The sequence below is a fragment of the Leopardus geoffroyi genome, chromosome E3, assembly GCF_018350155.1.
Source record: "Leopardus geoffroyi isolate Oge1 chromosome E3, O.geoffroyi_Oge1_pat1.0, whole genome shotgun sequence".
NCBI classification, from domain to species: domain Eukaryota; kingdom Metazoa; phylum Chordata; class Mammalia; order Carnivora; family Felidae; genus Leopardus; species Leopardus geoffroyi.
This window is the reverse complement of record NC_059340.1, coordinates 15,917,953-15,933,266: the sequence shown is the minus strand read 5'-3', so window position 1 is coordinate 15,933,266 and position 15,314 is coordinate 15,917,953. Positions and strand designations below refer to the sequence as shown.

The following is a 15,314-nucleotide window of genomic DNA, read 5'->3' as shown; positions in this document are numbered from 1 at the left end:
CTATGTATTTGTTGTATAAAGAGAATTTTTCAATTGCTATTATTAAATTGTATTGTTAAAATATAATGGTAAAAGCAAAATCATCACACATTACAAAATTTAAATACCAAAGAAAAAAGCAAATGATTTCCAATATATAAATAAGCAAATAAATAAAAGTCATCAGAAGTTTAAAACTTGTGAATGTAATCCTAAAATTTGTATGGGACCATAGAAGACCCCAGGGCACCCAGGTGGCTCAGTTGGTTAAGCACTTGAGTTCAGCTCAGGTCATGATCTTGCTGTTCATGAGTTTGAGCCCCACATTGGGCTCTCTGCTGTCAGCACAGAGCCCACCTCAGATCCTCTGTCTCCCTCTCTCTCTGTCCCCCAAAATAAATAAACATTAAAAAAATAATTTAAAAAAAAGACCCCAAATAGCCAAAGGAACCTTGAAAAAGAAAAAACCGAAGGTATCACAATTCAAGACTTTAAGGTACATTACAAAGCTGTAGTGATCAAAACAGTATGGTACTGGATTAAGATAGACACATAGATCCATAGAACAGAAGACCCAGAAATAAACCCACAAATTCCATGGTCAGTTTTTGACAAAGGAGGAAAAAATATACAATGGGGAAAAGACAGGTTCTTCAACAAATGGTGTTGGGAAAACTGGATAGCTACATGCAAAAGAATGAAACTGGACCACTTTCTTACACCATACACAAAAGTCAACTCAAAATGGATCAAAGAGCTACATGTGAGACCTGAAACTATAAAATTGTAGAAGAGAGCACAGGCAGTGATGTCTCTGACATCAGCTGTGGCAACATTTTTCTAGATAGGTCTTCTGAGGCAAGGTAAATAAAAGCAAAAATAAACTTCATCAAAATAAAAATCTTCTAAAAATAAAAAAAATAAAAATCTTCTGTCCAGCAAAGGAAACAGCCAACAAAACTAAAAGGCAACCTAATGAATGGGAGAAAATATCTACAAATGACATCAGTAAAAGGTTAATATCCAAAATAAATAAAGGATTTATACAACTCAACACCCAAGAAATAAATAATCCAATTTAAAAAATGAGCAGAAGACATGAACAGACATTTCTCCAAAGAAGGAATACAGATGGTCAACAGACACATGAAAAGATGCTTAACATCACTCATCAGGGAAGTGCAAATCAAAACTACAGTGAGATATCACTGTCAGAATGGCTAAAATAAAAAACACAAGAACCAGCTTTTGGCCAGGATGTGGGGGAAAAGGAACCCTCTTGCACAGTTGGTGGGAATGCAAACTGGTGCAGCCACTGTGGAAAACAGTATGGAGGTTCCTCAAAAAGTTAAAAATAGAACTGCCCTAAGATCCAGCAACTGCCCTACTGGGTATTTACCCAAAGAATACAAAAATAATAATTCAAAGGGATACACGTACCCCTATGTTTATAGCAGCATTACTTACAATAGCCAAGATATGGAAGCAGCCCAAGTGTCCATCGACAGATGAGTGGATAAGGAAGATGTGGTGTGTGTGTGTGTGTGTGTGTCTGTGTGTGTGTGTAAAATGGAATATTACTCAGCCATAAAAAAAGAATGAAATCTTGCCATTTGCAACAACATGAATGGGGCTAGAGAGTATAATGCTAAGCGAAATAGACCAGAGAAAGACAAATACTATATGATTTCACTCATGTAGAATTTAAGAAACAAAAAAAATGAGCAAAGGGAAAAAGACAAACCAAGAAACAGACTCTTAACTATAGAGAACAAACTGATTGTCAGAGGGAAGGCAGGGGGTGGGGGGGATTGGACAAAATAGGTAATAGGGATTAAAGAGTACAGTTGTGATGAGCACTGGGTAATGTATGGAAGTGTTGTATCACTATATCGTACACTTGAAACTAATATAACACTGTATGTTAACTACACTGGAATTAAAATTAAAAACTTAATAAAAAATGACCAACAAGGGGTGCCTGGGTGGCTCAGTCGGTTAAGCATTCGACTTCAGCTTAGGTCATGATCTCGCGGTCTGTGAGTTCGAGCCCCACGTCAGGCTCTGTGCTGACCGCTCAGAACCTGGAGCCTGCTTCGGATTCTGTCTTCCTCTGTCTCTGCCGCTCCCCTGCTTGTGCTCTGGTCTCTCTCTTTCTCTCAAAAATAAATAAATATTAAAATAATTTTTTTTAATGACCAAAAAGATCATCATTTAAAAAAAATGAGAACATTTTTTTTTTCTCAATTGGTTAATATCCCACCTCCTTCCATAAATTACTTGGGGCAGGTCTGGGATAAGTAAAATAATAGAATTGTGATTATAGATGGGACAAGGAGAAAATGGTTAGAAACTAAGATAAAGCCAGGAATAAAGTTAGCACATAAAATGTATCTCATATAGTTCCATATAGCTTTTAGAAGTGGGGGAAAACTCAGTATTTTCAAATGTCCCAACTTGAAAAAAATTCACTAAGAAGTTTTTAAATTACAACCACCCTTAGCAGTTTTAAGTGTCATTTATGAAAATCTGTTCTCATTGACCTTTCCAAGGAAAATAATCTTACATAATGTCAGTCTACTTTGTGAGTTGACTTGCTAATACTTACTCCATCGTTCATCAAAGTTTATTAAACTTTATTATATTCATCAAGTAATTAAGTGATCGTTCTGTTTGGTTGAAAATGCTAGAATGGTAGTAATTGTACTTTATAACTTAATGTGACGTGAGGGAAACGGCGTAGCAGTGTGATCAGGAAGACCAGAGATCTAATTTTGGTTTTGAGGTTGGATTCCTACCTAGATAGCCAGGTACTTACTGCTTGTGGTAAAGAGGAGTGTGGATCGACAGGAAGGAACTAACAACTTAATTGGGGAGATGGGAAGACTCTCTGGTGTTGGAATGTTTGGGTTTTGTTTGTTTGTTTGTTTAGGAAAGGTACTTAAATTCTCCTTTCACACTATTAGTAAGTATACCAGAATTAGTATACCAGGACTACTCAGATGTATCCAGGAGTAGTCAGGTGTTCCATTCATCAAAATTACAGAAAAGTTGGGGCACCTGCATGGCTCAATTGGTTAAGTGGCCGACTTCGGCTCAGGTCATGATTTCGTGGTCCATGAGTTCGAGCCCCGCGTCGGGCTCTGTGCTGACAGCTCAGAGCCTGGAGCCTGTTTCGGATTCTGTGTCTCCCTCTCTCTCTGCTCCTCCCCTGTTCATGCTCTGTCTCTCTCTGTCTCAAAAATAAACATTAAAAAAATTTTTTTTTTTAATTACAGCAAAGTTAAGATTTGTGCATTAAAATTTAAAAAGTAACTAAAAATCATCATGAGTGGTATGTGGGTAGAGGTGGAAATGAAACAAAAGAGGTTTAATTTTGAAGCCGGGTGATGAGATTATTATATGGATTGTTCTGTTAACTTTGCGTCTGTACATTTAACGCTTTCCACAATAAAATGTTTCTTTAAAGCAACATTCTGGCCTACCATATTAGAAAATCAGGATGTTTAGAATCCAGAAGTCAAGAAATAGCCATGTAAACATGCATATTATTTAGAAATGTGGAATTAAATAGGGAAAAAAGGTTAAAAGATATCAAAATGGTTGCCTCTGGGGGGTCAGAACTGTGTGGAGAGGGCTGGAGTATGGGGTGTCTATTTTGTAAGACTTTCAGTGTTATTTGATTTTTAAACCTTATATACATATTACTTTGATAAGCCAATATATTCATTCTATGGAAAAAGATCGACATGATCCTATGTGAATAATTAGAGATCAGTGTTTGGAATATATAAAAATTCTGTTTGCGGTTATAATTTTGGCAGTCTGCCCAATTATTTCCATTGCCAAAGGTGGTGATTTACATTTGAATTCCTACTTCAGATGAGTGGGGCTAAGAAGTTGATTGCATATAGTTTCTTCCGTCTGCTCTCGCTCTCCTGCAGTTTGTTTTTTACACAATAGTCAAGAGCGATCATAAATAAGCTTATATTACTCTCCTATTTTAAAGCCACTGAATGCCCTCCCATTGCAATTAGAATAAAATTCAAACTCTTCATCATGGCCTACAAACAAGGCCATAAATGATGTAAATGACTGGGTGCCTCATTCTCTTGCCATTCTTCCCTCATCGCTGTGTCAGCCTTGATGGCTTTAGGACACTCATCGTTCATTCCTGCCTCAAGGCCTTTGTGCTTGCTGTTCCTCTTGAGATTGGCTGCTTTTCATCATTCAGGATTTAATTCATTCAGGATTTTAGTTCCTGGAAAAGGCCATCTCTGACCATCTAGCTAGAATAGCTCCCTCCACCCCTTCTCCGTCTAGAGCTGAGTGGTACTGAGTGTGGTCCTCAGACTAGAAGCTTGAGCTGGGAGTTGTTTTGTTTTGTTTGGAAACACAGAGTCCTAGGCCCTAACACAGACCTGCTAAAGGAAAACCTGCGTGTTAATGAGACCCCAAAGTGATCATATGCACTTTTAAATTTTCAGAAGCTCTGGTCTGGAATAATCTCCCGCCTCACTTTTCCCACATATCTGTTAATGGTTTCATCCATTTCTGAAGATAACTTTGTCATTTGTTCACCTGTTCACTACTTCTCCTCCCTAAATGGAATAAGAGTTCCACAAGGGCACCACCTCTTCTGACTGGTACTCTCCTGGATTCCAATGCCTGACCCATTATCTGCACCTAGAACATGCACAATGAGTATTTGATGTGTGAAAGAATACAAAAACATGGAGATTATTTTGTGTTCCTCAAAGTGTGTAACTCTGTACAGTAAAAATCTTCAGGGCTCTCACTTGCTTGTAAAAAATATATATATTTTTTAAAATAGGGTGATGGGGGCTCCTGGGTGGCTCAGTCAGTTAAGCGTCCGACTTCGGCTCAGATCATGATTTTGCGGTTCATGAGTTCATGTCGTGTGCTGACAGCTCAGTGCCTGGAGGCTGCTTCAGATTCTGTGTCTCCCTCTCTTTCTGCCATTCCCCACTCACGCTCTTTCTCTCTTTCTCTCAAAAATAAACATTAAAAAAATTTAAAATAGTGTGACAAATAAAGAATCACTTATTTATCCTTGTCTTTAGGTAGTTTGTTTTCCAAACCAAAGTTTAGGTTTTATTGAGTGCTTTGCTATGGACTTAAAACCATTAGTGTTTTCTTTCTGGTATTTTAAAAAGCATGCTCGTAGTTAAAGTTGTCTTCAAAAGTTTTCATCCGAAGTAAATGTTAGTTTGATATTTCAATCAAATTTTATTAGATTAGAAGTAATCTTTTTAAAAAATAGGAAAATATGATTCTGAAAATGCGAAGTGAAATGCAAAACTTGAGGTTAAACTGCAAATAAAAACAATGGAACAAATAGTGTGTCAGTTTTTTACTCTTGAGGTATGTGTGATTCTAGGAAGGGCCTATAGTTTCTGCTCTTGTTCTACATTTAAAGATGTGTTCCCAAGATACATTTCCTCTTGCATATCCTGGCGAAATTTGTCAGGAAGCAACACTGCAATCTACAGACTTTGAATGAAGAAGTAGGGCAGCTTAAGTCAGTGGCTTTCAATGGGGGTGGTTTTGTCCCCCTCCAGGAACATTTGGCAATGGCTTAAGACATTTTTGGTTGTCACAACTGGCGGGTTGCACTACTAGCCTCTAGTGGGCAGCGCCCAGGGATACTGCTAAACACCCTGTCGTGCACTGAACCGCCCCCAACTGTAAAGAATTCTTTAGCCCAAAATGTGAGTAGTGCTGCTGCTGGGAGGCTCTGGCTTAAATTGAGAGAGCCCTTTCTCTGCAGATACTAATGCCATCAGAGAAAGAGTACTTTGAGGGTGCCTAGGTGGCTCAGTCAGTTAAGCATCCAACTTTGGCTGAGGTCATGATCTTGCAGTTTGTGAGTTTGAGCCCCTCGTTGGGCTCTGTGCTGACAGCGCGGAGCCTGCTTGGGATTCCCTCTCTCTCTGTCCTTCCCTGCTCGTGCGTGTGTGCGCTCTCTCTCTCAAGATAAATAAACATTTAAAAAGAAAAAGAGTACTTTATCCTACCTTTTGCATAAGAGAATATATAGAAATAGGCAACTTAGAGATTCAGATGGGTGTATTGGCATGGCATTCTCAAGTAATTTTATATTTTTAAAAATAGGAGGACTCAAAATAGCGTTATTGGTTTTCCTTATTTTACAGATGGGGTCGAGGATTTGGTCTTTTGGGTTCCATTTTTGGAAAGGATGGTGTATTAAACCAGCCAAACAGTGTCTTTGGACTTATATTTTATATACTACAATTATTACTTGGTAAGTATACAGCAATACAAAAATAAGTTTGTTTTGTTGTATTCCATTTAGTACTTTGTGTCTTTTCCCTGAAATGTCTTTATATTAAATAAAAGCATGTTAATGATAGAACCACTAGTTTGCAGTACATTTTTCTCTTGTGAAAATTTGGCTCCCTAAGATTTTGATGATGCTAATGCTGAACTTGGTATCTGTTGGTGTTTAATCAAGGATGGCAACATCCCATAGTGTCCAGAAAAAACAGTCCCAATCAGAGAACTTATTACTCCAGTCTTCCCTGGAAACTTTTTTTCTTATTACTTTATATACTGTGTGGTTACTTAAAACTATTACACACTGAGAAAACATTAACAGTGAACCATGTGCATAATTTCATCACCTTTACACCTTCACTATTCCCATTGCTTTGTGTTCTTTTTACTTAATTTTATGTGAATCCTTATGTTGTTTCTCCTTTTCAGTTTTTTGTTGTTGTTGATAACAAGGTTTCAATTTTTTTATGCTCATTAACACTGTGGTAATCAACATCGTTTAAAGACCCCTTCACACACACCTCCCTCCTTGAATTAGTTCTGCAAAATAAATTTCCAAACATGAGATGGATGAGTCAAAACACATAGATTTTTTTTAATGTTTAAATTTCTAATTCAGTAGTTACAAAGTATAGCCATTATTACATTTTAATTTCCTTACATTGTCACTTTTGTTGATGGGATCCTAATAATAGTCCATTTCCATATTTGTTAGAAACATTTTACCCATTCTTTTTCCTTTTTTATGTTAGTTTGGTGAATTTTGATCATACGAAAATTTTTTATGTTTTTAGAGTTAAATCTATCCATTTTTATCTTTGGGCTTCAATTGTTAATATTCTGCCCTATTATCTGCCAGCTCTTTTCTGCTCTTCTGTCTAGCTGAAGTTGATTTGTTATGAGGCAAATTGTGAATCTAAGTTTTCTAAATATTCCTTATCAAGTTTGCCCTGTTCAATATCCTATAGAAATACAAAAATATACACAAGGATATGCACAGCAGTACAGTTTAAAATAGCAAAAAAATTGGAAGCATTCAAACGTAATGGCTGAATAAATTAGGTTACCTCCATACTAGAAAATACTATGTAGCCATTTAAGGAAAAAGTAGGTCTACATGTATATTCTGGAAGGATCAAGACATAGGTTAGTGAAAAAAGTAAATTATAGTATAATAGATACAAGTTTATGTTACATATATGCATGTGAATGCATAGGAAAGGGTCTGGTGGTTGGAGGCCAGGAGTGAGATTTTTATTTTTTATTCCATTTATTTTTTCTGTTTGGATTTCTAAAGAAGAATCTATAAATCCAAACATATAAGCCAAAATTAAAATAGCCCAAAACATGCTTTTGACTATGTTAATTTTTGGAGGTAGAGATGGAACAAATTTCTATTTATAATATTTGATTTGTGAATTTCCTTATATATATATTTTTAAATCATGTGTATCCTTTGTATCTTTTCTGTTCACAATTTTGTGCATTCACATGCATTTTTAATGTCTGGAGGCACATTGAAGGCATATATATGTGAGCTCATTTAACAGTTTTCCAGAGCACATCATCTTCACTCCCTTCTAAGGTGTTTGAGAGACAGCATTTTTAATTTTTCCATAGGTAATACATTCATGAGTTCAAAAGTAAAAAAAAAAATTAAAATGCTGTCCAGCAAAACGCCTACCTCACCCCTCGTCCCCCTCTGCCCACTTCCTACTGCCTTTCATGCCCAACTGGTATCTGCTTGTTGTTGCTGTAGAGTTTCGCAAGGCATATCCAAGAAAATACAAATATATCATCTTAATTTTCCTGCTTTTAAAATATAAAAGGCAGATGCTATACATACTGTTCTATATACTCTGCTTTCTTTTTTGCTTGACTAATACATTGATATCCATAGCCGTCCACTAAGTGTCTTCATCCTTCCTTACAGCTGCAAAATATTCCATTGTTTGATAGTACTGTCATTTATTTAGAGTTACAGCACATTGTAAATTCCACTGGGAATTGTATCCCAAGCCACCAGCCTACATTACGTTACATTAGGACAGGTTTGGTACAATAGTACTTAACCAACAGCCAGTATTTATGGAGCATTCGAAGTGCTTTGTACCTATTAGCTCCTTTATTTATCTTTTTTTTTTTCTTTTTTTTTAACTAAGCTCTAAGTTCAACATGGGGCTTGAACTCACAACCCTGAGATCAAGAGTTGCACTCTCTGCCAGCCAGGTGCCCCACCTATCAGCTCTTTTAATCCACACATCAGTATTAGGAGGTGAAAACGATTATTATCTCAAGGAAGAGAGTGACATGGAGGAAGTAAATAACAGTTCGTATCATTCTGAAACTCACTTTCTTTTTAAAATTAATGTGGCAGCATTAATTTTTGAAGTTTGAGACATTTAGCATCGATGACGTTAGCAAACTGTTTAAGTAAAGGGCCAGACAGAAAACCATCTAGGCTTTGCTGGCTGTCGCAGCTACTCAGCTCTACCACAGATGTTACCTAAATGAGTGAGTGTGACTGGGTTCCAGTCAGTCTTTATTTACAAAAGCAGGTGGCCAGGTTGGCCAGTCCCTCACTGTAAGTAATCCAATAGTATCTTAGTCTTGAAGAGTCTTATGAGAGGTCATACTTTAGTACTGACCAGTCCTGTGGGCAAGTCAGGCCTTTATGGTGAAACTGTAGCCTCCAGGCAGCTTCTCATTCAACAGGAGGTGGGGATTTCAGCTCCTTAATTAACTTCTTCAAACCTCCTACCACCAATTATTTTTTCCTCTTTGTGTTTTCCTTGTCCGTTAGTTGTTGGGTAGGAGGGTAGTGTAAAATGCTCTAACTCCTCTGTCCTTGAGAATAAGCACACACGTTCTCATTTCTGTTAGCTGTGGGAAATTACAAAACAATACACGTGAGGATGTCAGCACCGAGAGAGCCCTGGTTTAGTGCACATAACTGCCTTTTTTCTTGATCTGCTTTGACCCACATGTGGCCGACTGGCCAAATGTGGTTTCCGTTATCTTCCAGGGTGAGCCCTTTCTGAAATGTTTACTACAATTTTTTTTCCCCTTCTTCAGCAGCATATTGGTATAATCATCTCCCATTTCGGATTTTTGATAAATTTGATCTAAACATGGAAAGCAAATTTTACTTCCCACACATGGGGAGCCTCCAGTGCAAAGGCCAGGGGAAGCGTGTCCTGCTTGGGAGAGAAGGTTGTGGTCCTCACATTCCTTTATCCATTAGGAGGGGGTGAGACTGTCAATTTCACAGACTGGCTCATTGCATAATGTGATTACAAGACTGCATATTTTCTTTGCATGACTTAACTAAAGCTAGTTTATGATAGAAGTGATACTTCACCTAGAATACTGACAAATCAAAAACACTGCAGCTATAAAACTGGTATTCTGTGTGCAAAAGTCACCCTGCATAATCTTAATAAAATAGATGAGTAACTTTTGTTCTCAAATTCCATAGCATTTTGCAGTAAAATCAGTATTGCAACGCTGCAGCAAATCATGGAGTGCTAGCTTTTAACTCAGAAACTTTCTCGCCATTGTCAAGGACTGACGGAGCCACACGTCTCTTTCTCTTGCAGGCATGACAGCAAGTGCAGTCGCAGCTTTAATCCTCATGACGTCCTCCATCGTGTCTGTGGTGGGGTCATTGTACCTGGCCTACATTCTGTACTTTGTGCTGAAGGAGTTTTGCATCATCTGTGTCATCACATATGTGCTGAACTTCATTCTTCTTATCATCAACTACAAACGACTAGTTTATTTGAATGAGGCCTGGAAACGGCAGCTGCAGCCTAAGCAAGACTGACAGCCTGACCAGCTCCGGACTGACGGCCTGAAGTTCCCTTTTAAGTTTATTTTGCAGCGGTTTTTTTTTTTTTTTTTTTTTTTTTTTAATTCTTCACAACAGACACTTTCCCTGAGAATCTTAAACTGATTTTATAAAATCCTATAAATTAGAAGGGGCCCTAGCTATTTTGTGTCAATCTTTCATTTTAAATATGGATACAAAAAAAAAAGGATATGCCGAGCCAATCAAAGACAAGCTTTAACTTTACTTTGAAAATGTTTCTGAAATAATAAAATGTAGCCCTAGCCCCCTGCCCTTGATTGTAAAGTGAGCAACCATTGCTAGTAATTCTCTAATGTGTATAAATTCAATTTCAGGTATAACAAATGTGATCATGACATGAAAATATTTTAGAATAGATACTGTATTAAATATTGCCATGTTTACAATATGTAATATGTTTTTAGCCGATGGATTTAAACATGTAGATTCAACTAGAATCCATTTATGTGATATTTGTAAATAAAGGTAGAAATATTGGATCCATCCCTGCAGAACTTACTGTACAGTTTAGTTGAAGTGTAGCGATGAAGAACTGTCAGCTCAACGTTGACCGAAGAAATAGTGAAAATAGTAAGTCCATACAGAGCATCTTGTGAAAAGTACTGACAGCTGTGGGTCCAGCACTGACAGCAAAAATAATAGGGTAGTTGGTTCCCTTTCATCTCCTTCCTCAGAAAGGAAGAAACTAAATTTGGACATTCAAGTCAAGCCTGTGTCTAGTCATAAAACTAGATTGATTATAACCTTACCAAATGAGTCATGTGACCAGACCTTCACATCCAAGGCCTTCAGGACACTAAAAATGGGGAAATGGGTAGATTTCTTTGGAGAAAAGCTGGAAATATTAACATGGCATTTTTAGGTAAAGTCTCTTACAGCAGTTGAATTTTCATGCAGATATTCTTCCTTAACATCGGTGCCAGTCGACCAAACAGTATTAGGACCTTGAAATAACCAGTATAAGCCCAGTTGCTCCAGAGTAGGATTGCTCTTGGGTAGCTCTGTAGTATTTCCTGTTTAATTCTGCACTAATTGGACGTCTAGTTTCTAATTGTTTTAGAGTCCATACTAGATTTGTAAATTTTAGGGCTGACACGCTGCTCAGTTTGCATAACCGGGAGTAGTATGGGTAGAAATATCTGAAGGTAAAATACACTAATGGTGTCACTACTCCTTCTAGTAACTACGCAATGCATAGGTTTTAAGAGTGATTTGAATAAACCCAAATGAAAGTGTGACAGTATGTTTCTATGGTTAACACCTTATATCAGAATGTTAAAAGTGCCTTCTGTCTTAAATCTCAAACCAAATATTTTGTGTGTTGAACTTGGGCAGAAGTGTCCTTCCTTCCTCTTACCATGAAGTAGAAAGCCTGCATCAGTCTATAAAAAGGTTCTGTACAATCATTTTGTTCCTTAGATTGAGAAGTAGTAGCAATGTTTTTGCTTCCAGTTAATCATTGTTAAAAATAGACCGGTGACTTTTCTTTAATAAGCCTTCTTTTTGAAGGGAGGAGACAGGCTCTGCTCTGTAAACCGTACTGTGTAGAGTCAGCAACTGTTCAGCAGTTTCCAACTAACTGTCCTAATTGATGCAATGTATTTTTCTGGCCCAAGGCAGGTATAAAATCTGAATTGTAATGAACTTCCAACGGGTTTTAACAGGTTTTGTAAAAGTTGAATTCAGATTTCAAGGCTGTTTTCCCATGAATGTGAATATTTCAATGCCTGTTTTATTATGTGTGTATTGTTCTTGTTTCTAGTTAAAGAACTCTAGAAAGCATCGATCGGATGTCTGGTGTTTGTGGAGAAACAAGTCATAATGTTGGAGAACTTGTACAATGAGGTCACCTTATCGCAGTGCTTCCCGGTCTGCCAGGCAGTTTACTGCTTCTTTCTTCTAGGCTAGAATGGAAAAGGTTAACAGTGAAGACTTCTGTGGTATATATAACACTGGTTGTGCTAAATAAGTTCCTCATGTCCCAATTTCAAATGGATTTTCATCATATTTGGTATCAATCAGCAGAGTATAGTTAAAGCTTGTCTTGATGTTGTGTTCTTGCAAATGTTAACTCTCATGTGATAAAATGTAAAAACGTTCAGCCAGACCCTTCAAGATTTTCCTTTGCTTTCCTAAGCCTTGGGGGAAACACCACTGTTTCAGTTGTACGAAAATTTTTTGCCACATTCCTATGAGCCCAGTAGAATTAATCTCTTTGTTTTCTCACTGAGTGATGAAGGTGTGCCGCCTGAAGTAACAGCAGGGTAATGCCAGTATGTCAGTAAGTAACAGGACCCCAGTGGGTGCTGGGATATTTTTGCCCTGGAAGAATTTAGGCTCCCCTCTACATCCTCTCTTCCACTCCAAGAAGGAGAAAACACCATGCTATAAAATTTGAGGATCGTTATGACTTTTTGAGACTGAATATTTAAAACACTGCGACATTACCAGCCACCGACCTTGAAGAACAAACTGCAGTGGGGGGAGGGAGAATTGGATTTCTGTTTTTTGCAGAAGTTTCCATGCTTCTTGGTTTTGGGAATAAGTTGTATGTAACAAATGAAGACTCTTATTTACTGTGTAGTCATATCATTTGAAGAAATGAGAGAAGCTGTGGTTAAATGATAAATTCTAGGCAATCTAGGTGATTTGGAGGATTTCATTCAGTTTTGCATTTCAGCTAGGTGCTTTCCAGGAAGGTAAACTGGTGAAATAACTCAGGTTTAACTAGCTGTGTGCCAGGAATTACTTTTCCTTTATGTATGTCACCTCTCTTTAAATCTATTACTTTTAAAGATGTTGAAAGCATTGACTGTTTCATACAGAGATCTGCCATTTGGTACAAGAGATCTTTGGACCCTACTAAGTAGGATATAGGACCAAGACTACAGTGAAATTAAACCTAATTAAACCTAAATTGTTGGCTTTTATTTGTTTGTATTTCATTTATATCTTTAAGATTATCAGCAAAAGTGCAAAGTAATCTTCAGCAATTGCTTTGTAACTGAGATTAGAACCACTGCTTAACGTGAGTGAATGCTGACAGACCTTGTCTGAAAATCTGTATTGGACAAATGCCAACAAGAAATTCACTATCATTGGCAACCTATTGGGAAGGAATACCTAACCTGCAACCTTTGTCCTCATGGGTTTTCCCCCGAGATACAAGCATTGGTGGAACATTTCTATTCAGACATTTTAGGCAGCACTAATGATTCCTAATCTGTGAGAACTACCCTTCAATCAAACAAAAGGGGCAGGGGTGGGAATCCAGGCTACTTGGTTTTTTTGTTTGTTTGTTTTTTACAAATAATTAGCCCAGAAAAGGTGAAATGTTTTGTTATAAAACTGTATTAAGCATGGCCTAAGTATTAGGTGTATGATCTGTATAGTATGTTCCATCGAAAATATTTATTACTAGTGCTTTCAGCTCTGGAGTAAACATTCATTTAAAGTGGAGTTCACTGGGCAGACTTCCCCTTTAATATAGATAGAAATATTCTTTACCAGAGATTTAGGACACAGTTTTGCTAACTGGTAAAAACAAATGTAAATATGTAAGAATGTTTATTTGTTGCACATAACTTTTTTGGTATAAAATAAATGTAGACGTTACCTGTGGAAGCTGTACGGCCATCCTTCTTACACTGCAGTATTACATTTCAAACAAAAAGCTGCAATGAATCCAGTCTTCCTACAAATTATTCTTGAAGCTGATACTGTAACTTCATTTCTACAGGTGTCCTGAGTTGATTCTTTTTCCCTTAAATTAGATGTAATTTATAGAAGACACAGGCAGAAATCTTAAGAGATTCCAGTACTGGAATGCGTGTGGGCTCATGATATATATGGCTGTCAAGAATTCATGAGAAAGGAATTAGTGCTTAGAGTTCTAGAAGCACATGCACGTGCTGATCAGATCTTGCCCACGGCTTTACTTCAGCTCCCCCTGAATGCTCCACTCAGTCCCCTAAAAAGGTAACATCTGCAAGGAAGATGAATCCATTTAAAATATAGTTCAGCCATATTTTATTGAATACAACAAACGCGTTCTCTAGAACCTCAGGATTTAGGAAATGGACCTTACCACTCCTAACTTGTAAAACATTTAAGTGTTTAATTTTTTTTAATGTTGTTAAGTAAAGAGTTCTGTGTTATTCCTTGACATTAAATGGAACGCAAAACTTGATTTCCTTCAAGGAACTTAAGTTCAGTGGTAACAAAACAAACATGTAACCCCCAGAACCCCTAACTTCATATCTGAACCAACAACACCTGCATTTCTTAAAAGTGGTCTAAAGATGGCCACTAAAAGAAGGTTCAGTTATCTTCACTGTCTTTCCTGGAGTTTGGAAAGAAAGGATACAAATGGGTATGTGTTGAGACATGTGAATCAACCACAAGTGAAGTGAATCAAGTTCTGTATTAACTGCTTTGGTTCACGGTCCTCCATTTGACTGGACACCAAAGGGAGCCTTTTTCCAAACCATTGAGCTTTATTTATCTTTTAACGTTTATTTATTTTTGAGAGAGACAGAGCATGACTGGGGGAGGGTCAGAGAGAGAGGGAGACCATGCTGACGGCACAGAGCCCAACGCGGGGCTCAAACCCACAAACTGTGAGATCATGACCTGAGCTGAAGTCGGACACTCAACTGGACATGAGCCACCCAGATGCCCCTTTTTTTAAATGTTTATTTATATTTCAGAGAGAGAGAGAGAGAGAGAGCAGGAGAGGGACAAAGAGAGGTGGGGAACAGAGGAACTGAAGCAGGCCCTGTGCTGACGGCAGAGAGCCCAATGCGGGGTTCAAACTCCCAAACCATGAGATCATGACCTGAGCCAAAGTCAGACACTTTACTGACTGAGCCACCCAGGCGCCCCCACAGCATTGAGCTTTAAACCAGGACCGATACTGCCATCTTGGAATAATGTACCTCACTTGCCTTAACGGAGCCTCTGGAAGAGGAGGAGGAGTGATTCCATAAGGAATAAGACCATCCTCTAGGAGCAAGACAGGTGGCATCATCCAAAAGGACAAAGCCCTAGACTACTTGTCTGTAGGCCTGACCTCTTTAAGAGGGTCTTGTCACATTCAGTGGAGTCGGATATGAAGGGACTAATGGGCCTTTATGCTCCTCTGTCC

The 15,314-nt window shown here is 37.9% G+C and overlaps 1 protein-coding gene across 1 annotated transcript in view; it reads left to right on the top strand.

Annotated features, from left to right (window-relative positions):
* VKORC1L1 (vitamin K epoxide reductase complex subunit 1 like 1) overlaps nt 1–13,789 on the top strand; it is a 64,299-nt gene extending 50,510 nt beyond the window's left edge. Inside the window, exons 2-3 of the mRNA XM_045461799.1 lie at nt 6,156–6,265; nt 9,897–13,789. Coding sequence (XP_045317755.1) covers nt 6,156–6,265; nt 9,897–10,123 — 337 coding nt within the window. The 3' untranslated portion in view covers nt 10,124–13,789. The remainder of the gene's footprint in view (nt 1–6,155; nt 6,266–9,896) is intronic.
* Nucleotides 13,790–15,314: the final 1,525 nt, after the last annotated feature.